General features: G+C 38.3%; 1 protein-coding gene across 2 annotated transcripts in view; it reads right to left on the reverse strand.

The window, feature by feature from the left end:
• SLC1A3 (solute carrier family 1 member 3) overlaps window positions 1-26,127 on the reverse strand; it is a 94,690-nt gene that overhangs the window by 59,353 nt on the left and 9,210 nt on the right. The window contains exons 1-2 of one of the 2 annotated variants that reach the window (XM_016142465.2): window positions 18,574-18,698; window positions 16,697-16,969 (exon numbers count right to left, since the gene is read on the reverse strand). In XM_016142465.2, coding sequence (XP_015997951.1) covers window positions 16,697-16,877 — 181 coding nt within the window. In that variant the 5' untranslated portion in view covers window positions 16,878-16,969; window positions 18,574-18,698. Of the gene's footprint in view, window positions 1-16,696; window positions 16,970-18,573; window positions 18,699-26,127 lie in introns of those variants that run through there. The other variant, XM_036225759.1, reaches the window with a different exon arrangement.

Here is a 26,127-nt window from a genome sequence, read left to right on the forward strand (position 1 = left end):
GCTTGGCACAGCAGTTTAATGCTCCATTACTGAAGAGAAGACTTTATTTCCTGTATCTCCAGGAACAGAGAGCATTATTGTAAAAAAAATTGTTAAAACAAGCAAAATTTAGGAATATAACAAGTATATAGCATGTATTTTTGTTTTCCTTTGAATTTACTTAATATCTAATGATGTTGATCATTTTTCCTAATTGTATTTCTCCAAGCATTTTCTAAATCCTAATAGTTTAAGAGTATATTTATGTGTGTGTATGTATTTGGTTTAGATTTTCTATATAATAAAGATAATTACATTTTGCCTATGTATAAAGTAATATTTGCTAAAACTGTTTTTATAATTTGCTTGCCATATATTAGTACCTTAAAATATATAGGTGTTTTGCATTTTTATAATGTCCATGTACCTTTTATATTAGGTGATTTCTACAAGAGTTATAAACTTTCAATTTCCCTCTCCCCTCCCAAGTTTAATACATCTTTAATTCACTTTTCTTTGTTTGTTTCCTTGCTTCGTTTCAAAATATTGAAGCTTTAATCTTCCTGGAATTTGACTTGGGGTAAGGCACTTAATTATGAGTTTCAGTGTACATTATTCAATACAGCAGCATCGACAGCACATAAGGATTCTAAAAGGCTCTGGTTATATATGGATCTTTCCTGCTTGTTCATGTAAACCCCAAGTTACACTGAGATAAGTGCCTCATCTTATAATAATAAGTAAATCAATATTTATGAAGTTTACTTTCCAGTCAAATGCAGTTTCACTGGAATTGATTATGTTTTCTAATCTTTATTTAAATGCATTTAAACTTTTGTCATTCAGTTATAACAAAAATATGCAGAGGAAACACAAGAAACTCATTTTGGTCATTTGGGATTAAACATATCAAGCTATTAGAAATTTTAGATGACCTCTAAGTAACAATTAAGATCGGGTTTGGTTTTACAAGTTCATCTTTAATTATTAGAAATGTATTCACTCATATACAATGAAGGTGGGTAGGAGGATCCAGGCTAGTCCAGAAAACCTATTTAAGTTATAATTTAGAAAAAAAAAAATTTGATAGACTAGCTGCTCTACTAATGATACAAGTTTTAGGAGCAAAAGACAGGGCAGGCAGCGTAGAGGAAGGAAGGGATTAGTTTTTCTAAACACTAGGAGCACCTGATCTGATCCCCTGAAGTCTAGTCTGTGCCAACACTGACTCTTGTCTACTCTCTACAACAGTACCAGCTGTATCGAGCCTCTTTCTCTGCTTGGGTGTTTCATGTACCTTCCCTCCTCTTCCTTCATCAAACCCCACATTTACTCAGTGCCACTAATTTTCATCTAGGTATTAGGAGGGAAAGTAAGTTAGGTTAGTGAATGGATCCTGGGCAATGTATGAATGACAAAATCTCTTAATTCTCCAATCTGTCAAATAAATACCTAACAGAGCAACAGCAAGACAGTCAGGGAGGCAAAGTCTCAAGAGGTAGTGATATTTTTCTTCTGTTTCCTTTCAGTCAACAAGCTGGTCTTACTTAGAAGTATAGTTCTGGCATCGAATATGCTAGAATGTCTCAGTTTCTTTACATTCTCCAATGTAAAGATGCAGAACCCGCATTTTTTCAAAGCTCTTCTTTAAAGTAAGAATAGCAGAGAGAAGACATCATTTATTTATCAGGGATAGTTTTAGGTCAAATGCTTTGAAGACAGGAGTTGTTTAGAGTAATAGCCATTGCAAACACACTTTGAATCAGTTTTATCCCTGACTATGTTTTTGTCTGTTTACTCTCTCTGGGATTACTAAGTGAGCCATTTCTACCCTTCAGGAAGAGGGTGGGGAAGAAGAAAATCTATTGAGCCCTTACTTTGTGTTAACGGTGGCGAGATCCTCATCACAACTTTATAAGGTAGATATTATCATGTCTATTTTAAAGATGAATGTACTGATGCTCAGAAGTTAGTTAACTTGTTCAAGGTTATGGATTATTACATTTTAATGCCTTTCAAACACAAACACATCCTTGCAGCCTGGGCCCGAGGACAACCCTCAAATGAGCCTGGTTCCTAGGTTTTCAGCATCTCTAACCCCTAAATTGTGGAAGCATCTGAGTAATAATCTTGGATCTGCTAGAGGTGTCTTGGAGGCACCCAGCATATCTTGGAACCCATCATAGGTCTGACTTAAGAGGACCTCAAAATATGGTTATTTGTACCAGGTCACTATTTAAAATGGTTACACTAAATCCCCTTTTATGGAATTATTTAACTAAACTTATATAAAATTTATTAATTACAATGGCATGCCTTTTTCCTCCATGGCATACAAACCATCAGTAACAAAGGTAGAAAGGACATTACATAAAAACATGCTTCAGGTTCCTGCACTTGATGACAACAGCTAACAGTCTTCAGTGCATATAAGATACAAAGCCCTCACAGATAACCATAGAGCCAGTACTAGTAATACCCACAACTCACAGATAAAGAACCAGAGTCACTGAGAGGGTAGGTAAGCTGCCGAAATCAGACAGATGGTACAGGGTGGAGCCATAGTCAATATAAAGAAGGATCGATTTCTCCAAGTGAGTAGCTGAGGCAGTCTTCACACCCATGCTGTTCGGCTCCAGGCCCCAGACTTTCAATGGTCACGGTACTAATTTAAAGGGCCTACGTTAGTACACAACCTTTTGCTTACCTTTTCGTTCTATTTTGAATGAGGTTAACTAAATGGAGAGCTTAAGTTGGGCACAGGTTTTGTTGACTTTACTTAATGAAGTCAACGTCTACTGTTTTTCAATTCATTCATTGAATGAGTAAACAAAAGACATTTTTCTTCAGCTTATTGCTCTGACAGGCAAAAGTCAGAAGTGCTAAGCTCAGCCAACTATCGGCATCAAAGCAAGGGGACATGATCTGAATGCAAAGACCACTTTTTTGGGTAAGCAGTTCAGGTTTCTGATTACATTCCAGCCCAGCCATGACAAACAAACAAACAAACAAACAAACAAAAAAAACAACCTTTCCTGAAACACATTCTCACGGCCTGATGCACAGGCTTCTCAGAGCCCCCTACACTCTGCCCTTCCGATCAATTCGAGGTAGTGGGGCACGGGAGGCCTGCTTCCCTTTGGTAGGTAACACAGCACATTGCCTCTGCAGAACTGAGCCCCATTAGTGAGCACTTATCTGAAGCGCATTGATTGATGTTCCCAGAGCTAATAAAAACCTTTACGGCCACCAAATCTTTAGTGTGAAAGAACAGATGCTTTATTATTGATTACTCTGCAAAAAATAACAACAATAACCAGAACGACTTCCCCACAGGATTTGCTGGAGCTGACGGAAACTTCACAAAGTTTCCATCTTGGTGACACCACGTAGAGCATAGATGTCACAAGCAACAGCTCAGTCAACAGTCTTCCAACACTCCTGTTTTAATATTTGAAGATTTCTAGAATCTAGTAAATATCGTAACTGGAGTGTTTCAGGTGATCAAAAGTAACTCCGCTGGTTGAACGCCATGAACACAGATGTATTTTTATTTAATTTTTTTCCCCTCTCCAAATGTGAAAAGCTCAAGAAGGGAGTACTTCAGGGGTTCACTGTTTCCCCTGGGGAGTCTACACAACAAACACTTCTTTCGAAGATTAAATATCACTTTGCTTTCTAAACTAAGACACAATGTGCACACAGAAGCCTCAGAGAGAACACATTACGTGCTTGCTTTTGAAAGCCAAACACACAGGAGTTAAAAAGCTAAAGAAATATTTTACGAAGTTGGTCCATATTAAATCTGAAAAAAATTATTGAAAATATTAAAAAGCAAGAAAAGAGTTAAGAGTAAAAGAATGAGGCACAATTTGAGGTAAAATTTGGACCAAATCACCCCATTTATCTTTCGGTAAATGCTAGAGTTTGAAATAGTAAAATTTTACTAAAGTTCCTACCTCAGCTCCAAATTCTGTCATGAATAGATTGGTAGAACAAAGCCTTCTAGAATTATTACTCAGAAGGCAAAATTCTTCAGAAAAGGAGATGATGCCCCCAAAGAGCTCAGAGGCCAGAAGAGAATCTGAAAGTAATAGCGGCATTGATCTTGAGAGAAGGAGCTCACATTCTGAAGCCGGACATAAGAAAACTATCAAATACGCCCACTCGAAATGGGTCCACTAGTTCTTCTAGCATTTACATTGCAAACCAGTCAAAGGTCATTCAAACTCATACTCAGAAAAAGCTAGGCCTATAGCTTTTTAGCCAGAAAGGGGACTATGCTTGCCACTTGTATGCAAGATAGCTCAAAAAAATAATAGTAATAAATATTTTTGTTGATAGTGCACCACTGGTTTTACATGACAAAATACTATCCCTAGCTAGGAATTTTTTCATTTTTGTAACAAAAAAAAAAAAAAAAAACAAATAACAAAAATAAAACAAAAAGCAAAGCAAATCAAAACAAAAACCCTAGCACTACTTTAAGGTTACAACAATCGTTAGACATAACATATTCGATTTAATGTATGACATACCGAAATCACAGGGGTGACATTCGTCACCTTCGCCATATTCTATTGGTTAGAAGCAAAGTCACAGGTCCCACCTACACTCACAAGTGAGCCGCAGAGGGTGGTTAGGGATCTGTCTAACCTGCGAAGCCTCTAGGCCTCCTCACCAAGCTGCTCGTTCTGTGATATACAGACACACTCATAGAGAAGATGCTCTCTGGATGTTTGGTGAACAAGCAATGCCAGGATTCTAGTCCTGGCCCTGCCTTTAACTCTCTAGAGGACCTTCCTTATGCCTCAGGTTTTCTCTCCCTAATTTATAAACAAAGAAGTCTCCAGAATTTAACCATCACCCTCCTTCTTGCCGGGACAATTTCAGGAGCCTTCCAACTGGTATCTCTGCTTCCACTTTGGACTCCCTACAGTCTATTCCCAACGTAATACCCAGAAGGAAACTTTTAAAACCTAGGTCGGAATGTCACTCCTCTCTGCGCTCTCCACTGGCTTCCAGTCTCTGTGGAGTGAAAGCCTAAGGCCGGTCAATGGCTGTACCAGGTCTGCTCCCCTAGCTCCTCACACTCAGAACTCATCTCCTACTCCGCTCCCCCTCACCTCTGTTCAACATTTGCCTCCTTGGTGTTCCTCTGCCACCTGAGACATGATCCCATTTTATGGCCCTTGTACTGGATCTCCCTTCTGCCTAGAACTCTCTTCCCAGATATTCACAAGGTTTACTTTCTTTAAGACTTAGTTCAAATGTTATCTTCTTAATAAGGCCTATCCTGAACCTTCTTCTCCCGGATATGGCTTTACGTGTTTCAATAGTTCTTATTACCTTCCAAAGTATAATTCAATTTTTAAATTTATTATGCTCATTGTTTATTGTTGTCTCTGCCTGCTAAAATATAAGATCCAAGAAATTTTCTTTTTTTCAGTTTTGTTCACTGATGTATATTAAACCCTTAAAACAGTTCCTGGCACATAATCAGTGCTCAATATATCGAATGAACAGGATGACTTATTCTCTTTCAGATGATCAGTATTCATCAGTGCCTGCCCCTATCTGGGGCTGAACAGTTTCCTGGATGGTGGAATCACTTTATTCTGTTGTGAATCTTATCTCCTACTGCTCTCCATGAGCATGAGAGCCTACCCTTAGGAACAGCCCTCTTTCCCAAACTGTGATTTCTCTCTCATGATCTGTGAAACCGGTTCTTAACTGAACTATAATTGCTCTTATGCTTAGATTTCTAGATTCACAACTTAGAAGTGACAGCTTCTGATCCTTGATTCTCTCACAAGGCAGGATTTTTGAGTATGAAGGACAACAAATACCATGCTGTACACAGATCATGGACTAAGAGTCAGAGACGAGGTTCTGGGCCTGATACTGCAAGTACACTATGCTTGTAGATACTTTAATTAAATGATTGAATCTTCATATATATCCTACAGGATTTAATATCACCATCTCAGGGATGAAGAGACTGAGCCCTAGACAGAATAAGCCATTTGTCCAAGGTTACATGGCCATTAAGTGATATTGGCAGAATGGGGTTTCAAACTTTGATTTGCTTGTTTCCACAGCCTCTATATTCAAATTACATAATCATTTTGGGCCTCTTAACTTATTTTTAACCTGAAAAATAGGAGGGATAGATCCGAGCAGGCAGTATCTAAGATCCTCTTGAACTTCAATATTCTCAGCTAAATATTCTACATTTAAAAGAACCATGTAAACAAAAAAAAAATTATAAATCTTAGCCGCTTTATATGAATTTATCTTGTTTCTTCTAATGAATTCTAAAGTCCTTGATAATGCATATGAAAGCATTGCATTAATAAGTCAAAAATGCTTGATCAGTTTTGCCATTACAGTTATTATGACAGGTGTGCAATAAATAATCGAGAGATCAAATAAGTTTCTATTTCAGAACTCGGCTAAATAGTAGTTCAATTTGGAGAAGTCATAAGCCTGTCTCATGCCAGCCTAATGAAGCTGGTAGACATAGAGTTCCATTAGCTTGTATTTACAAAGAGAGCAAGGGCATAATGGTGAATTTACTTGCCTAAGGGGTCCGCTGGTTCTTGGGCTTTTGTTTCAGGCCAAACTTCAGGCATTTTCTGGTGAGAAGCTACTGTGTGAGGCAATTTTTCAACCCTCCCCCACTCCTCTGTTCCCACATCCTTCGGAGATTTGAACCCTGGCTTGGCTCATTCTTTTGTCCTTTGGTATTTCCTGTTGCTGGAGGTGGGAAATACCTGCTCCAGCCTTATTCCACCACTGGTGCCCAGATGAACCAACTCTGGGTGACAGATGACCAAGCAAGGTGCAGATGCAGACTCAAATCCACATGGCATGCAACGCTAAGAAACAACTGTATCAGAAGAACATTGGAGTTCTGAAAAGCCTGGTGATGGCTTCCGAAAATTGCACTAACATAGGCTACTGTAGAATGGCAATTTAATTTACAAATAATCCTACAGGTCTTTTAAAGGTCCAATCCATTGTCATTTAAAATAATCTATTTTAGAAACAGCAACTAAAATCATCAGAACCAGTTGTCTTCCTTTCTGGTGAAAAAAAAAAAAAAAATACTGCTCTGAGTGAGTAGAAACTGGAAGTGAACTGTAATGCAAAACTTTCTAAGTTCCTCTTATGCCCTCGACTTGTCTGTCATATGCTCGCCAACCCATACAAACGACAACGGCCGCTCATCCTTACCCCTGGCAGTGGCGGCAGCGGGGCAAACTCTTTTTTAAATCCCACAATTTGGGAGCGTAAATCACAACCTTTATAGGGTACATATGAGCAATACTTATCGAAATCACAAATGCGTATACCTTTAGTCTAAGCAATATCACTTCTAGAAATGAATCTCACAGATACACTTTATTCAGGTGAAATAACTTTTGTACAGGATTATTCATTACATCATTTAAAAAATAACGTCTAAGGGTTGGAAAGAATCCAAGCATCCACCAACTGGGAATTGCTTAAATACACTGTGGTTCACCCATGCAATGCAGCCTCAACAGAGATCGAGGAGGCTCTTTATGTTTTAATTAGGGATGATATCCAAGAAAGATTGTAAAGTGAAATAAGCAAGGTGTGAAGCGGGCTGTGTACACTATGCTACCATTTATATACAAAAGGCAAGAAAAAAAGGGGAAATATGTATTTATTTTTATGCTCAAAAAAGTACTCTAAAGACACACAGGAACTGATAACAGGGTAAACTGGGGCTCATGGGTGGGTGGGATACTTTCATTCCATACCTTTTGTATTTTTTGATTTGGAGCAGTATAAATTGATTTACTTCATAAGTAAAATAACAAAATAAAAAAGCAAAAAGTGGTCCACAATTAAAAAATATCTTACTGAATTCTATTCTACATCTTTTCTCCTAGATGCCTGGACCTTTCTAAAAAGTCACTTTTGGTCTGGGTTGGTTTCGCCTCAAACCTGCTTCAATTTGCTGTAACAATGAATTTACTTAGTTTGGGCCACGGAGAAGAAAGTCACTAGTTGTGCTAAGATTTACAGTAAGTAGATCACTTTCTGACCCAACAGCTCTTATTCTGGAGAAGTGAATCTATGGGAAAACTTTGAACTCAATCGTTATAGACTCATGTGCTACTTCAACCAATTAGCCCTTGGAGTTCAAAGCCACCAAAGCTGAAAATTCATATTGTAAACTACTCTGCAGAGGTAACACACTCGCTCATCATGCTGTGTAAAGCATCGCAACACCAGAACTCACAGAGAGAGGCCTGGGAAGTTTACGGAATCTCAGCTTTGTTAACATGACTACTTCATTTGTCTTAAAAAACAAAACAACAACAACAACAACAAAAAAAAAACAACAAAAAAAAACAACCAAACCTAAGAACACAAAAATAAATAGATAAGAAGACAATTTTGGTCAGAGGCACTCTCTTCCAAGACTCATCATTTCCTTCCAAATGCCTTTACCTTCACGTTCATCAACAAGCTGAAGACACCGGCAAGCACATACATGTATCCCTGAGGTTTTGCCTTCCTTGCTTTACAGATGGACTTTCAAGTAAGGCAATGTGTCTAAAAGCAGGCGCCATCTTTTCAGGGTGAGAAGGGCAGTGATTGTGCATCTCTGCTCTCATTAGGGATAAATGAGCCTCATCCTGCGAGATTCTGAATACAAAGTTTCTCGCTAATAGCCCACTGTTTTCTCTCTGGGAAGCAGCAGCAGTTTGTGGCCTGAATCTTGGAGAACTGGAGAAGTTTCTTTGGGGACCAGAAGAATGGAGTTGCTCTCTCTGGAGACAGAAACTCAGTCTTGAAATTCAAAACTTAAGTGTGCTTTTCCACTCAGTGCTCCTAAATTTACCTTTGAATCTTTGATATGATACACAGAGGAAAAAAAGGAGTGCCTTTCCCCTACTCTATCTTAATTCCTCCAGGGTCTGTCTTCTTTTATCTAGTTTTGCGGGTTTTATTCTCTTTTAGTTCCAAAACCACTTGAGCACATCTCTTGATCGGGCATAGTGATGGGAATATTCTTGGTCTAGGGAATGAGCTCTGAGCAATTTTGATAGCACTGACACTTAACATAAAACTTCTAATTTTTATCCTCAGTGAGCACAATGGCTAAACTTTGTGTCCTGAAGTACTGTGTGTGTTTCCTCCTCTCCCAGCAATGATACAGCTCACCGAGCTACCAGACCAAATACTCGATGAATGATAGCACCCCAGTGTTCCAGAAATATCAAGTGCTCCAACATCTGGAATGTACAGCTTGGAAGAGATGGTTCTTAGATTCCAGTTGCCTCTTCCAACAGTGTGGGCTCTTCACAGCCTTGTTTGGTCTTTGGTGAAGACAAAGGTCTATGATATTCCTTCTCTGATTTATGAGAAGTGGGCAGAAGACTCAGGAGCAGAAGTGGCTTCTGCAGAGGTGTGCCTCAGCTATGTCCTCAAATATGGGTGGGGAAACATTGATCATCATATCCAGAGTCCACAGCTCGATGGTCCTCAAGCATTCAAAGCAAGAGATTCTTGTTAGATTGGAGACACTGGCTAGGATGGGTTGGGAGATAATCAGTATAGGGAAAAGGTCTTTCCAATTGTATAGCGTCATGGACTGAAAAGAAAACACTTGTGTATCGTATTCACGCATTCTGATTTAGGGGAAGGCAAGTTGGACAATTTTGGAGTTGGAAGCAGACATTAGTCCAAATGTCCTTTGCTGATGAAAAAATATGAGGCTGAGAGATTTGTCTTAAATCATGAAGTGAGTTAGTTGATGGCAGTGCTGGGTCTGTAACCAGGACTTGGATTCTCAGTGCTTTCTCAGCTGCATTCCAGACATTTGCAGATACTGATCAGAACGGGGATGAACTGGCCACGAACTTACATTGCTACAGAGTGCAACTGGGACAGTGCTTTGTAAACCGTAACACTGCAACAATGAAAGGTATTATTACTGCCGGTAATTGTTCTGGACACACCTGCTTATTTGATTACCTACTTGAAAGAGAAACAAATTTGAAATTGCCTGCTCAGTTTTCTCATTATCTAAATTAGCAGGAAGAAAGGAGAGCAAAATAAAATCCAGAGATAAGCTTGGAACAACATTGTCTTCTACCCTCTACTTCAAAGTAACTTTTACCAACTCTTAGAAACTAGCAACATTCCTCCTAAGTTTCCAGAACCCCTTATCTTGTCTGCCCCTACTCTGATGGGGGTGACAGTTAATGAGCAGTAGACACAAGGACACTGGAGAAAAGGAGAAACCAGAGAGGTGGTAAGCTCTCAGATAGGTCCCAAGTGGTATGAACAAAAGTGCACTACCGAGTATCTTAAAACATTTACTGAAAACATTTTCTCATTTTCCTGAGAGAGACATCTGCCGTCAGGCACGCCCTCCATTGAGCTCTCTGTATTGTGATAACAGCTGCCTGGGGATTACTTTCTGCTTTGTCTCAGCAGGCCAGGTAGGTAAGAGACTGATTATGACGGTATCACTTACTCTGAGGCTTTTCATCTCTGCCTCTCAAAGCCCTTGACAACTATTAAGTCTCTTCCTACAACTCTCTTGGCTCTCTTCTCTAAGCAAGGACATAAAAGCCACTTCTAGACCTAAACCAGGTGACCATCTTCTTCTTTTCCTTCTCCCTGTTCTCCTTACATCCCTGGGTCTCAGTGTCATCGAATCGGCGTGTCTTTTCACTTGACGCCATAGGAAAGACAGAAGCAAAAGACAAGGGGTTACAGATTCTACCGTTTCTATTTTATCTGCCAAGCATGTGAGAAATTGTTTAAGGCTGCATGCTTGTAAGTGGCAGAACCGGGATACAAATCTTGGCAAAGAGGTGTTATAATTATTTTATTTTACACCTTAAGAAATAGAGGCTCAATTCCAGAAGTGGGACATAAAGCTAAGTGTCTGGCTCCAGAATCCATAGCTCTGATCCACTCTCCGATACTGTACTGGACTCTACCCCCACAAGGGAAGGCAGCTCCCTAGAATGGTTTTTGAGAAGGTGGGAGAGAGGGCTGGATCCAAGTGTGCCATGAACACATGTCAGGTATTCCTGTCTCTGACAAATTTCTGTATTTCTGCTCCCTGGGGGAGAAGATGAAGAAGAGATAAATCAGACTCTAGGCCTTGCAGTCTAGTCCTCTGTCACGTTTCCAGAGCAGTGCATTGCAAGTCCACTACTTGGTTCTGAAGGCCTAGCCGTTCCCTCCCAGCCCTCTGCCTAGAGAGCGTCTGTGAGTGATGGGAATAGCTATCTAGGGAGCCACCCTTCCCCCAGCTTCCTGAAGCTCTCTCTTTACCTTCTCATTCCCAGGAAGTGTTGAAGAAATCATAAATCTGAACCCAGAAATCTGTTCACCATTCTCTGGATTCCTGTTGTCAAACCTGTGTGGAGATGCCTTTTTCTTAGTAAGCTGAGAGGTTGTCGGCATGATAACCAGACTGTGCCCACACCACTAACCCAAGTAGTTTGCCAGTCTGGACCCACTATCAGTTATTTCCGTGAAGCAGCTGATAGTTCTCCAGCTAGATATTGCATAAGTGTCTGAGAAACACAAAACTACTGCAGCATTCCTGGGAGATGATTGATTTTAGTAATAAAGAAAGTCTCTAGAGTTGATAGTGATCTGAGAATATTCTCACTTACTTGGTAGCTTCTGCAGTAAGATAGTTTGGTTCATTGATCATTATTCATTTAACATTCGAAGACAGAACCTGCCCTTGTTCAGTCTGGAGAGGACAGGAATTCTTTCCGAATCTTTATGGGGAGCCTCTTGCACTGTATCTTCACTGCAGTGGTATCCTGCACCCTGAACTCAACATGAACCAAACTAAGCTTATTATTCCCTGTCTCTCATCCCTGTACTCTACCTTTACTGGTGGCACCATCACCACTCGGTCACCAAAGCCAGAAATTGGACTATCAGCTTAGAGTCCACCTTTTCTGTGAACTCTCACAGGCAATCAATCATCAGGACTCAGGGAGACCCTCGTAATGAGGTCTCCATTCAACTTTTCCTTTCCATCCCTTCTGTTGACGCATCAATGCACATCCTTAACTACTTGCTATAATAAAACAAGAATGAACATTCCCTGAGAGCAGAAACCAGCACTCAGAACAGTGTGGTGGATTAGAGTGTGAACACTGAGCCAAGAAGGTGGATTTGAATCCCAATCAATGCGCATCAACTGTGGGATAAGTATCTCAGCTTCAGTTTTCATATCTGTAAATCGAGAATAAAAACACCTCCAACTCTGGCTTATTGTGAATGTTAAATAAAGCTATATACTAACAATGGTGCTTGGCACACAGTGTAAAACTGCAATGTATATTATATGTGTAATGATAGATGAGGAAACCGAGGCTTAGAGCAGTGAAATGCCTTCTTTAGGATCACACGGCTACTAAATAATACAGCTGGCATATGCCAGGTCTAGAGCAACATGTTTTTCCCCCCAGGGACACATCGAGGCCTCCCAATGTGGTCGTTAATAAGAAAGTAGAACCTCTAAAATGCCAATACAGAAAGACATTGCATATTGTGTAGAACTGTATGCATGATATGATCTCCTTTAAAAACATGTTTAGAGTTCATTACAAACTTTCCTATTACTACCTCTGAACTTTGTATATTCCTTTGTCATCTCATTTCCATCCATCTCTCCTTCTAAACCACTCGAGGGCAGAGACTCCCCACCACATAGTGCAGGGCAGACACACAAAATTCAATAGTTGTTAACTTGCTGAATAGCATTGAATCTCTGAAAAAAAATAATTAACTTGCTTAGTTAGCAGATACTGGATAATAGCCGATAAAATATGAATCTGGTTAATGCATTCAAACCAGACAGAAACTTATTTAAAGTAATATTCCTTCCATGCCGTTCCCCAGACACCCAGCTCTAATCTCAAGAGGCAGCCACGGTGACCAGTTTCTTATACATACATTCTTTAGAGATACTATGGAATTGCACTGAATTTTAGAGCCATTTAAATTTATCGCCAAAGATTACTAGGGAGTGGTGGGCACATTTAGTCAGTATGTTTTCTTTTCCGCTAAGTCACCAATTTCTCTCAAACCCATATAAAAGACAATCCAAACATAAACTCTGTGTGTGTGTGTGTGTGTAGACCAACAGCAGAGGAAGGTGCTAGTTACTTTTTGTGAACTCTCTCAGGTAAAACCATCATCCAGTTCTATGCAGTTCTATTTACAGATTCCTTTCCCTTGCAGCTGATCTTATGATCCATTTCTTCGTTGGCCTGATATTTTATTTTCATTGTGCTTGTCGTTCCCCAGACTGGGAAAGAGTGGGCATTCTGTGACCTGAACATAACAACAAAGGACTCTCCCTGATTTCAGCAAGATGTCTGAGGTCACTCAAACACAAGTTAGCACAGTTTGAAACAAGAAAGTGCTTCCTGGAGGAAGAAAGACAGTAACCACTCGTCTCAGTGTGGTCTTGTTAGACAGATGTCTGCAACAGCCCTGGAAGACACTTTATCTAAGGCTTTAATAATGAATTCTCTTAAAGGGACTTAGCACTTGGCACTACCTGCTCCCATTACATGGGCTTTGTTACATGGGTATGGCCCATTCGGACTTTGATATCGCTTAGAAATGAGATTAGAAATGTCAATGCTTAGACACCAAGTTGGACAAGGGGTTCTATGCCTATACTGGCAGAGGAATTGGTACTAAATTATTTACAATTCTCTGCTTTATTCTGAATATACGGATTTACATTTCTCTACTTCTCTTCCATGATATTTTCTAGTTTTCATTTCTACATACCAAATGTACATTCCTTTGTATTAATAGAAGACAAAACAAAATAGATTGAACAAAAAATTTTCCCCAATATATAGCTTTTCCCAGTCTTTTTTACAAAAATTGATTAGACCTAAGAATTTGAGAACTAAGTAACAGCTATAGTTCTCATCTTTTGGGAAAATAACTATTTTATTCTTCCTTGCTAGCATCTTTCTAGTTTATTCCTATGCTGCAGCAAACAAATTGGAGCGTTGGTGTTCAGAGATGTTCTCTCCCTATTATTTCTTGTAGGGTGACATAAACATGGTAGTACCAAGTGACAAGCTAAGTGAAACTGAAGGGTTCTTCCTTCTCTCCTAAATTGTTTGCTACTAAGTTGTCTGTTTGTGACGCCAAGTTTTTGGTGTACACTCAGTGGTCTCTCTGACTGTCAATGAGCTCTTTTTATTTGTTTCTTTGTTAGTGCCTTCTTCTTGTTACTCTACCTCCTCAGTTTTCATTAGAAAAGCCAACCATGAGGGCATCCTGCCAAGTTATCTACCACAGTTCAGCCAACTCATTGCAGTTCTCACAAATCTTAGGAAAGTTCTCTTTGGGCTGGGAAATGATGCCAGAACACATAGAGAAAATGGACTCTCAAATCCTGGCATCTTCCTTCTTTTAGAGATGTTATTTCTTTGTAATCACACAGGAACTTCCTTATCCACCAATCTGCTTTCCATGTTCAGGTTTTATTACTCTTCATTCCTCTATTTAACTGAAACATTTCTGTCCTAGAATTTGATCTCTTCTTGTGTTTAGAATACCATTTGAATAAGCATTTCTGCATCTTTTCCAAACATACTCCAGTATCACAAATCTCTATTATTATACATATAGGATTGCAAAATAAATAGGTAGTTGTTAAATGAATGAGAGGGATGTAGTTTAATCATTTGTAGGAGGAGTATAAGTTTTCTGCTGAATTTAATTGGGCAAATCACATAGTAAAATGACAATGCTATGTGAATGCATCCAGCAATGACTTGCTAATTGGCCTCCACCAACACATAGCAGCATTTCTCCTCTTGACATCTCTCACAAGATGTCAACTAGTCAGCAGAGCAGAGAGGCAGGATGCAGAGTGGCTGAGAGAATGGCCTCTGGCACCAGACAGCCTGAGTTTGATTTCTCACTCTAGCATTTACTAGCTGCATGACTTTGGGAAAGTTGCTTGATTTCTCCATGATCAGTCTCCTTATCTATAAAATGAAGATCATAATCATTCCTACCCACTCACTTCATAGGCTTGCTTAAGGATTAAATAAGCTAATATATGTAAAATACCTACATATTTTACATATATGTAAAATGTATGTAAAATATGTAAAATATTTTACATATATGTAAAATATTTTACATATATAGTATTCCAGCTGGAATACTACTATATGTAAAAGTTCATTATTATTATGTAGCTGGAATACTACTATATGTAAAAGTTCATTATTATTATGTAGCTATTGCTTATTTTGACAACTATAATTCAAACAAAAAATGAGGTGACATACTGCATTACACATCAGTGTCAGAGACAATGACAAAATACTGAAATACTTCTTCCAGGAATGTTTTCAAACCTAGGAGCCCACTAAAGAAAGTCATTAATTTCCTTGAGTCATCAAGACACTTTCTCTTTGAATACCTCTGAAATGAACTGAATAGTCATTTTTCATCAACTATTACTAAAAGGAGCCAAAGATGTTGAACAGGAATGTACCTAAGGTCTTGTGGCAAACTACTCTTCTGCTATATTCCTATTTGTCTGCAATTTAAGAATATTATTTTTCCTTTTTTTTGGATAAAGTTATAATTACATTTATATGCTACAGAATTTTCTTAGTTTTTGTCATTACCTTTTTATATGTGATAGTGATCATGGTAAACACCAAAGAAGAGATTAAAACTATATACAAATGCCTTTTTTTTTGGTGGAAGATTATTAGAAATTTGAGTTAAAGTTTTGTTTGTTTGTTTGTATGTTTGTTTTTACAGCATGGCATTGATTTACATGTTTATCAGCCAAAAGATTTCTATATGAGTTCAGTTAAAATTTCCAAGTACGTAAGTAGTTTTTTCAGCTATATTTTAAAGGAGAATCAATGCCACCCATAAATAGTAAACTATAATTTCAGATATCAATAAATCAAACAAAACAATACTGTTTGATTAGTATAGATCGCTGTCAACAATGCTAAATTTGTAAGAGGCTGAAATGTTTCAAAAAAGGTATAGCTATTTATGGCAAGCACTTCAAGGCAACGAATGAAAGAGATCTGTGTTAACATTTTCCCCAACTTACCTTTCCCAGTCACTTTATGAAAAAGTACAAATACGTAAAAGATTTGGCCTTTATGTCTAGATGTTAGGTACTCAACTTCAAGTCAGCACCAGTTAGAATATAATTACTATTAGGGACCTGTATCGCTTTTTGGGTGTACTAATTGGGTGTACTAGTTTTATGTGAAAGTTACATTGTATAATGATGACATTTTGGCCAAATCTAGAGGCTTGCTTATTTTTATTGTTATTTAACTGCTCAGGCCTAATGATGAAATGATCACCCTTTTGTCCTTACATGCGATGGGAAAACATTTGATTTACTTCCCTTTCCACACGATCATTTGATTTGCATAATGCCTAATAATGCTTCTTTTAGATTCCCATGTGTTTATTGCTCCAAACATGCAATGCCACAGACTGTCATTTAATGGTGGGAGAGGGGGAGGAGCTTCAAATTTAGAAGAAAACCTGGGTTATCATTTTGAATACCTACAATCAGTTCATCTGATAATATTCCCAGGCAGCCAGATACCCCAGAGAAACAAGATCCAGGTTTTTTTTCAGTTGTTATCAAATGACTTACCTACAATGACTGCTGTGACAGTGAGCAGTACAAAAGCATTCCGAAATAGGTAACTTTTAACGTCCTCCTTTGTGATGTTCTGCACTTTCTTCTTGGCCAAGAGTGTGCGTTTACGAACTCCTTGCTGGAATCTCTCCATCCTGCCTCCCATCCTGGGCTCTTCTCCATTGCTTTTAGTCATATTTTACTTCTTTAGAAGTGTCTCTTCTTCTTACTTCAATGTCTTGGAATCACCCCCAGACAGTCAGACCTCTTCGATATTAGAGAACTCAACTAAAGCAGGAGAGAAAGAGACAAGAGTTAGAGCCTCCAGGGGTGAGAAATCAGTGAGCTCCACACCAGAAGAAGCTGTTGTTAAACTGCATAAACTCAGTAGGAGTCAGGGGCCAGAAAGTCACAATGCCAGGTTTCAAGGCTAGAATGTGCATATTTTACTGGACCACGTGGGAGAAGTGTGCATAAATTCAGAATATATGAGCAGACATTTGTGTTCTATTTTTAAAAATGTGTCTTTCTCCCTCCAAAGAGGCTATAAAAGGGTTCATCAGAGGCGGGTTGACTGACCCTCAACCTTCTCCCTTTCCCCCAGAATCTAGCTGAGTACTTTGTACAGTGTTCACTCTCAATAAATGTCCAACTGAATTGAATGCACAGGAAATAATAATTACTTGATGGCTGATGCTGTATATATGGCGAAGGTATAACCAGGTCAATAAAGTGGATTAATATATTGATATTTCACAGTTGGAGCTTTCTGTTATATATAATAAAGTAACTATTTTCTTCATTAAGAAAAAACTCCATGATATTATCAAAGAGTGATATGGCCATGAAAAGAACACAAGTAGCCACAGGACCTGGGGAAAGACATTTAACTATTTCTCAGAGTAATTTAAAAAGTTTTCCTGTGAAGTAAGCAAAGTACTCTGGGCACATCTATAAATACTCTAAAATCACAATTAATTTTTGTTACAAGTAGATGTCCTAAATACTATTTGTCTTTGTGGCAAACATACTGAAGTCTTCTGAGGAAACTATTTATTACCAGCTTCTAAGTATTTTAAAATTTAGGATTTTTAGAACTGATGAGGAGATGAATCTGATTTTCATTCCAAACATTACAGTGTGTGGTTTCCAGTTTCTTTAAAGTGCTCCTGGGTTGTTCGACTATATCTGAGTAAATCTCTTCTTGGTGGAAACCCGACGTTTCGAAACATCAAGGGATACCTCCTGCTACTTTACAAGATTTCTTATCCATAATCTTTCCCATGGAGCAATGCAAGTAAAAATCAGTCCTGCCTGAGGACGTGTGTATCTGGACGCAAGTAGCCAGCGTGTGCGTCTGTGGGGGAGGTAACTGCAAAGGACTCCTCGGGAGCTTTTGGCAAATCCAAGCGTGGAAAGAAAAGATTTGCCTTAACAGTTTTGACTTTTAAATAAAATCACTGGGTGAGGTCAGACGTAATAAGACTTACGATTTGTTTAAGACCTCACAGCAGATTAAAAGTTTAGGGAGAAATGAAGAAGAGGAGACACAAGAGACCAGATTTATTTAGTTAGTTAGTTAGTTTTACTAATCTCTGATTCCTTTTACCAGCCAGTCAGTCATTTTTAAAGCAGACCAGCTCAGCCTTGATTGTTTCTAGAACTCTAACCACAATCTGACCCTAATCCGCCCTTGAATGACTCAACGCCACATTAACAGAGGGCATAAATAGACACCACATGCGATGACATTAAATTACTAACATGGACTTTATCTACCAAAATGGCTAGCTTTTACTCTCGCTGCTCCTCTGCTAGGGAGGCAAAAATCCACTGACACAGAAGTGGAACGAGAAATTACACCCAGCGGGAATACAGGATGTCGGACTTACCTTGTTCTGATTTTGTAAGGGGTGGGAGATACCCCAGGCAATGACAAGGTGAATTTCCCGGCAGGTAGCAGCGGCGTAGCAAAACGCAGTGAGCCAGGCATGCATGTGCTCTGAAACTGCAAGTTACTATCAGGGCAACTTAAGAAAAGGGGCGGAGTCTGTGCCCGGGAAAGGGGGAGTGTGGAAAAATGAAAACACTGCAGGGAAAGGACGGGGGAAGTCCGAGGTTTCTGGAATATTGATTAATCTTGGCGCACTAGAGCATGCTTGGTGGCTTTGTTTTGCTCCTTACACCACTTTCACGCTTTGTCAGTTCACTTTCATTAGAAATGCAAAATCGAGACCAGGAAGAATTGAAGAATAAAGCACACACACTCTCAGAAAGCTGGAAGTCTTGATTAGAACGTTTCAAAAAGACTTTTCTAACGCTAAATTTAATTATCTCACATTATTACAGGTTTCCTCCCCTTGAGGAAACATGAGAGTGTGCTGTTTTGCCTGGTTGTACAACTGTTATGAAAGAGTCCCTCTTTTTAGAATTGGGGAAATAAGTGACATTTCTTGGGAAGACTCAGAACACAAGTATGGAGGGGCAAAAAAAAAAAAAAAAAAAAAGGTGCTTACTACAATTCTCTAAACTTGCCTAAAGTTACTCAAAACACAAGATGAGACATGCCTCTGTTTAAGCAGTTTAAACTCTATTATAACAAATCTAATTTAGTTCAAACTGCCTGCCTTGCAAAGACTAAAATAGTCAGAAACACAGACCAGGATCTTTGCTAAACTATAAAGTAAAAAGCATTTTAAGACCAAGAGTGTAAATACACATTTGAAATTTTGTGATTCCCAAAGATAACTTGCTGTGAAGATAGATGCCTCAATTTTAAAAGGTGCTAAATGTATCCAACCCTCCCCAACCCCAATCATTTTTAGGAACTAGAAAATTCTCATTGCCTTGAGACTGTAACTTGCACTTTTAGAGCATTTTTCTTAAGAAGGAAAATTGATTATGAGAATAGATTTTAAATTAAAAAAAAAATTTTTTTTTGAGCCTGACTCAGCTCCAAAACTTAGAACTTGTTCAACATGAAGAATAAAGTTTAATAGAAACAAAAACTCATATCAAAACCTATAGTCAGGGGTCTGTATTTCTGTTCATTAAATCTCATATTCCCAATGAAAAATCTACTTAGTTTTGTACATGTCATCCAAAAAGGAAGTATGTCTTTTTCCATCGTTAGCAAATCCACGGGGGAGTGTAAAGATGTATCCCCTGCCAGGGTCAACGGTTCCATGTGTGCCCTTTTGAACAGCTACTGTTTGGAAAGCAATGGAGAATCATGCAAATACTTTAAAATTACAAATTAGCAGCAAGTATAACATGGCATCCTTTTAAGAGGTTATTGAAAATATATACTTGACGGTATATCAGCCCTCGGTGATTTTTGTTTTTCACTGATATCCTAGGTCACTTAGCATCTGTACCACATTGTTTAACACTTAATTATACTGTCTTCTTCTGCTCTTTTCTTTTAAAAATTACGTTAAATTTTGGTTTCTCAACTAAATTATAAGTTCTTTGAGGACAAGAACCAATTTTTTATACCTGATACCTAGTAAACTTTAAATAACTCTTATAAATAGATGGCATAAGAGTATGAAATAAAATACTTTCCAAACTTCTGTGTTAAAACCAAACTATTAGTTTTCATGTCTGCACTTCTGGCCTAGGTTCATGGAGCAGAAGTCATTTCTTAACACCACGACTACATTTTAAAGCATTTATTTACTATACTAAGTCCTATCTGAGCCATGGGTTTAAGACTAATTCGTCCACATTTTTTTTTTCTTTTTTTCTTTTTTGGCGAAATCGACTTGTATTTCAAAGGAATTTAAAAGAGAAATCTTGAAATGATTTTAAATAGAATTTCAAGCCAAGTGACATTTCTACTTTTTAATCCTGTTTTTCATAGGCAAGGAAAGGAACTAGAAAAACCATACTTTGGTTAGCACAGAGATGAGAAGGCTTTAGGACCTCCTTCCCCTTCTCCCCCCACTTTTTTCCTAATCTCTAAAGCTCGGTTAAAAACTATTTCATTATTTCAGTTTGCACAGACATTATGGGAGTCTGGTGTACGCTTGAGAAGTAATTCACCACTGAAAATTTTGTTGGCTGTAATAAAACCTAATGAGAAAATGAGATGCAAAGAGTCTCAGTTCAGAGTTCATTTGAATTACAAGGTTTTAGTCTAGGGAAAATATTGGAAATTACTTCTTTTAAGCACCACTTTCTCTTTTGGGAAGCTGTAACAATAATACGCCCTTGGGGCAACCTGGGTTTACTCAACACATATTTATGCCTTTCCCCCTATTTTATAAATAAAACCCTTCAGCATTAAAACATTTTCCTTCATGGAAATACTAAATAAATGAAAGATTAAAAAATTATGAGCGAGCTTCTGTATTTCATTTAAAGCTACTCTAGGTAAGAGCACAGAGCCAGGAATTCATATTAATTTTGGTATTTCAGAGTGAAAAAAAACATATGTGGCAAATGTTGCTCCTTTTGAAAAGCCTTCCAAGGATTTTCTTTGAACATACTAAACATACTATTCATAAAGTACATTTAAGAAATTCTTTTTTTTTTTTTTTTTTGGTGAGACACCAACATTAGTTGCTTTTATTTTATTTTTTCTCCAAATTTATTTTTGTTTTTTAAATTATTATTTTTATTTTTCAATTAAGTTGACAGTCAATATTATTTTATATTAGTTTCAGATGAGCAGCATAGTAGTTAGTCATTTATGTAATTTACAAAGTGATCACCCCGATTAGTCTGGTACCCGCCTGGCATTATAGTGTATATGGATACACTATACATATAGTATAGTTATTACACTATCATTGACTACATTCCCTATGCTGTACTTTATACTCATATGACTATTTCATAACTACCAATTTGTACTTCTTAATCTCTTCAAATCCAACCTCTCCTTAAATGGACCATTCCCATTCATTAGTTTGTAGTGTGAGGGGTCATGATTGACAAGGAAGTGCTGTAACAGTACAGAACAGTCAAAGTTTTAGCATTCAGGATAAGGGAATTCTGGAATTTGGGGAAGAAAATGGATTAGAAAAACTTCTAATATTTATTAAATATTTTCCACTTTTATTTTTGATTTCACAAAGGATTTTGTCATTTCTTGTTCAAATAGCTTACATGGTAGGATCCTCACAAAGAGTGTCAATTCTCTCTCTAGAATTTGGAAATTATAGAATGTTATGACAATGAATGAGACCAGATTTAACCCCAGTGGAAGTACCAGAAATAGTGAGAGGAGAGTAGTACTTGTGGTTGTTAGTTTTCATTAGTTTCTCTTGAACTTTTTCTGTCTCGGGTTTGAATGTAAAAGGAAAAGCGATAAAAAAACCTGTGAATTTTGGTCGGTTGGATTTTTAACTGACTTATATTAAGCCCATATGAAGCCTGAAAAACCCAGAAAGATGAACTATAATTAACTTTTATCATATTCATTCATTTATTCATTCACTCATTCAACAAACTTCAAGCAAGAACTGGGCTCCAAATACCAGTCCCTTTCCTCCAGGAACCCACAAACACACACATCATTTTGCAGTGTCCAGTGGCAGGGCCCCACAGAGAGTCATGGGACCTCTGTGCTGAGGCCTATTTACCAGGTCTCCTTACGAGACGGAGAGCTCCTTGAAGGAGCTGTGCCTTGCTCAACATTATATGTACAGAGGACCCAAAACACCAAATTAAAGAACTTTAACTCTACTTCTAGGTAAAAGTGAGCCATAGGATTAAAGCACAGGAGTGATTTTACTTTTAGGTTGATGCAAACCCTTTAAGTGAATATGACTTGAATTAAGGAGCCACAAGGAGGAAGAACATTTGCAAACTGGTATTGTTCACACTCACATAAAAAAAAAAAATGTGTTGAAAAATACAATCTCACAATATGGAGGCCCATCCAGGGACAGATTAGCTTAAGATGAGACCGCCTCCATCAGATGAGGTGTGTACTCTCCAGGTCATTTCACCTGCCCACTTTACTCATTTTAATGCCGGTGTGTTCCCCTAGCACGTCCTAATGTTTTGATCTCTGATGGGGTTTGAGAAGCAGTCTGAGCAAGGACAGAGGCCTGGAGGACCCCAACAAAAAGGGGAAAAAGAACCAGAGGAGCCCCCTAAATAGAGCCACAGAAGGTGGGAAGTTATACCAACCATTATTATCATAAGTTAGCTAAGAGTTGGACATAATGGTGGTCAAAATAAATTTAATGCATTTTCTCCATATTAAAACTAAGGAGAGTCTGCTTTTTAATGGAGATTTCACAAGTGTTATTGCTATTAAGTGTGACTTACATTGGGAAATGGCATTTTTCCTAGTTACTCAAATGAACCAAACCTCTGAAGGACCATAATTTTGGTTTAGTTGGGAAAGATTGTGTAAGTTAATTGGAATTAAAGCCTTCAGCAGAGTGTTAGTGATAATAGTCCACATTTTTATAAGACTTTATAGTTTTATAAGCACATTTACACATAGTATCTAATTTAACCTTTGTGACAATGCTTTGAGGTACATTCTATTATCACTAGTCTTATATATCCAGATGTTGACATGGAGCTTTATAGGGATTAAGTAACTTGCCCAGGATTCCAGTCAGTGAATGACAAGTGTTCTTGACAGTTCTTAGACCTTTAGTTTCTCACCTTTTCCCCAAAGAAGTCCCAGTAGCTTTATTAAAGACAGTTGGAAAAGAAAGTAAAGAACTTTAAAAGGAAGGTTATTGTAATTTCTTCAGGAAAGTCAATCCTAAACCTCTCCTTCTCAGGGTTGACTGCCCCTCCTATGCGCTCCCAAGGCTCCCTTGGCCTAACTTTCCAGAGTGATTCCACCATGTTCTGTAACTTTCCCTTCCTGGTCTGTGAGATCCTTGAAAGCAGAGCCTGTGTTTATAGCTATTGCTATACTCAGTAACCAGTACAGCTGGTGCTCAGTCAAGAGTTGCTGCATGAGTAAATGAACACAACATAGCCACAAATACAAGCAAGCTCATCAGTCCATCTCCAATCCTAAGACTTGAAGAAAGGACATCAAACTTAAAAACAGGGGGAAAAAAAGCCAAAGAATTCCCTTTTTTATCACTGCAATATAAATAGATCCAAGAGGGGCTGCTCTAATTGAATGGGTGGAAGTGGGAGTCAGAGCCTATCTCAGGCACTTCAGAGCCCCTGAGGCACTTCGCTGAATCATGGATTCAACCCATCATCTTTGAAAACAAGGATGAATGAGGAAGTGAAGTAAGTTGGCTTGTGCCATGATTCCTTAGTACCAGGTCTAGGTTTACAGCTTGGTTCCCCCCATTTCTGCTCCCATTGTGTTTGTAATCACTAAACCACGTGTGCCTCCTCTTTCAATTTTCAATATCATCTGTAAAATGAGGTTCGGCTAGTTTATTTTTCTCAAGTCACTTTCCTTATTAACATTCTATGGTTCTAAATCATGTCATGCCAATAATGGGCTTGCCCTATTCACTTTGTTCTATTTAGTAAAGACAAATTTTTATATTCACTCAATGATTAATGGCTTCTCATTAGATTTCTCTGCCACGAATTAAACACAAACATATAAACAGTCACCAAAGGAAGCTATTGAAGGGCACGGGTTTTATGAAGCACAGTGATGACATGAATCTTTAATAAGTGTTTGCTCGTATAGAATCATGATTACAGCAATCAAGATGGATACACATCTTTTGTACGAAAAAAAGTAATTATAATTTAAAAGCATACAACTCAAAGTAGCCATCACAAAAACGACTATTATAGCAACTATTTCACATTTGGACATTCTTTTGGCAGGAGGTCTGGGCATTGTTTATTGTGAGTCAGAAACAGGCACTGAGAAAATATGCAAATTTTTTAAGCAAGAGAAAATGCAGCTTTGAGTTGAGAAAACAGGGTGAATGGTAGAAACTGTCTGGGCTTTGAACACAAACCAACTTCAGCAGCTGAAATAATTTTTAGTCATTAGATGCTATTATAGTAATCTGGGGTAAGGTCAGAGTAAAATTATTTTCTGCTTTCAAACATACGTTCAAGATTTGTGTTGTGCTGCTGAGTCAAGGTCCATCTTCCGTTAATGTTGTGTTAAAGGACTGACCCTAAGTAGTAAGACCAGGGAAGAAAGATTCCAGCCTAGTGATCCCACTTGCCTTGGTCAGGTAAGGGGATTGCTGCCTCCTTCCTCACCCAGCTGCCTCCCCACACAAAATCACACCTGCTGAAGTGAAATTAACTCAGGGTGACCACTTAATTCCTGTCAACAGGCCTCAGTTGTGAAAGGGTGTTTATTTCTATTAGAATTGTGGAAGTCTGTAAGTTTTTCAAAATCTCTTAACATCAACAGGCGAAAACAAGAGAGGTGATATGGTATTAAAGAAAAATACACTTAAACTGGGTTGTGTAAATTTGGGTAAATATTGTGGTCCTCCCCTCTAAATGAAAGGTGACATAAGAACTGGGTTTCAAACTTTTTTGTAACCCTTTGTTCGAATAAAATCTCATGATGAAACAAACAGCAATATGGAGCATGAAGGATAAGCCTAATGGTGGGGGGTAGGGAGCCCAGAGCCACTAGATTTGCCCTTCCCCTGGCTTCCCTTCCCCATCCCGCTTCCTTTGCTCTGACTGCCAGCATCCGGATCCTGAGTTCCCAGGGCAAGACATGAAAACAACTGGATCAGGTAATTCAAAGTACTCAAATTCTAAGAATAATATTCTCATAAGCTGGAATAACCTCCGAGGAAAAGACAAAGGCCTAAAGTAAACTCTAAGAACCCCACAGTATTAGTGATACCTTAATTAATAAATCTTATAGAGGTATTACTTGTTTTAGTAAGTTCCACCACAGGTAATCTGGGAGTATACATTTCAGATCTCAAGTGTAGGCCTCAGTCGGTGGGTAGTGATGAGACAGCCTGGGCTGAGGGACTAGTCATATTTTGGGGGGGGGGGGAGGCTTGTGGCCTAAATAAGCCTTAGGACAGATGTGGGAAATGAAGTACAGCCCAATGAAGAGTTTGCCCAAAGTCAAGCAAGTGAATGTTAAAGTCAAGATCAGAACCGAGTGTTCACTCCTGGCCCCAATCATTTTTAGGGAAACATATTGTCCTATAACACCAATTATATTCAGTGAAAGCCTGGTATGATTTGACTCATTTGCAAGGCAGACATTTTAAATACAATGTTATAAAGCTGTGTTATCCAGTGTGGCTGCCACTAGCCACGTATTGCTATTAAACACCCGAATGGGCTAGTGCAAACTGAGATGTGCTATAAGTGTTAAGTAGACATTGAATTTTGAAAACTTAATCCAAAAAAGTAAAGCATCTCATTAATAATTACTTATATTGATTACATGTTGTAATGATGCTACTTTAGAGATCGGGTTAAATAAAATATATTCGAATATAATGAAATCAATTTTATCTGTTTTTTTTTTTTTTACTTCTTTTAATCAG

The sequence above is a fragment of the Rousettus aegyptiacus genome, unplaced genomic scaffold, assembly GCF_014176215.1.
Source record: "Rousettus aegyptiacus isolate mRouAeg1 unplaced genomic scaffold, mRouAeg1.p scaffold_m13_p_8, whole genome shotgun sequence".
Taxonomy (NCBI): domain Eukaryota; kingdom Metazoa; phylum Chordata; class Mammalia; order Chiroptera; family Pteropodidae; genus Rousettus; species Rousettus aegyptiacus.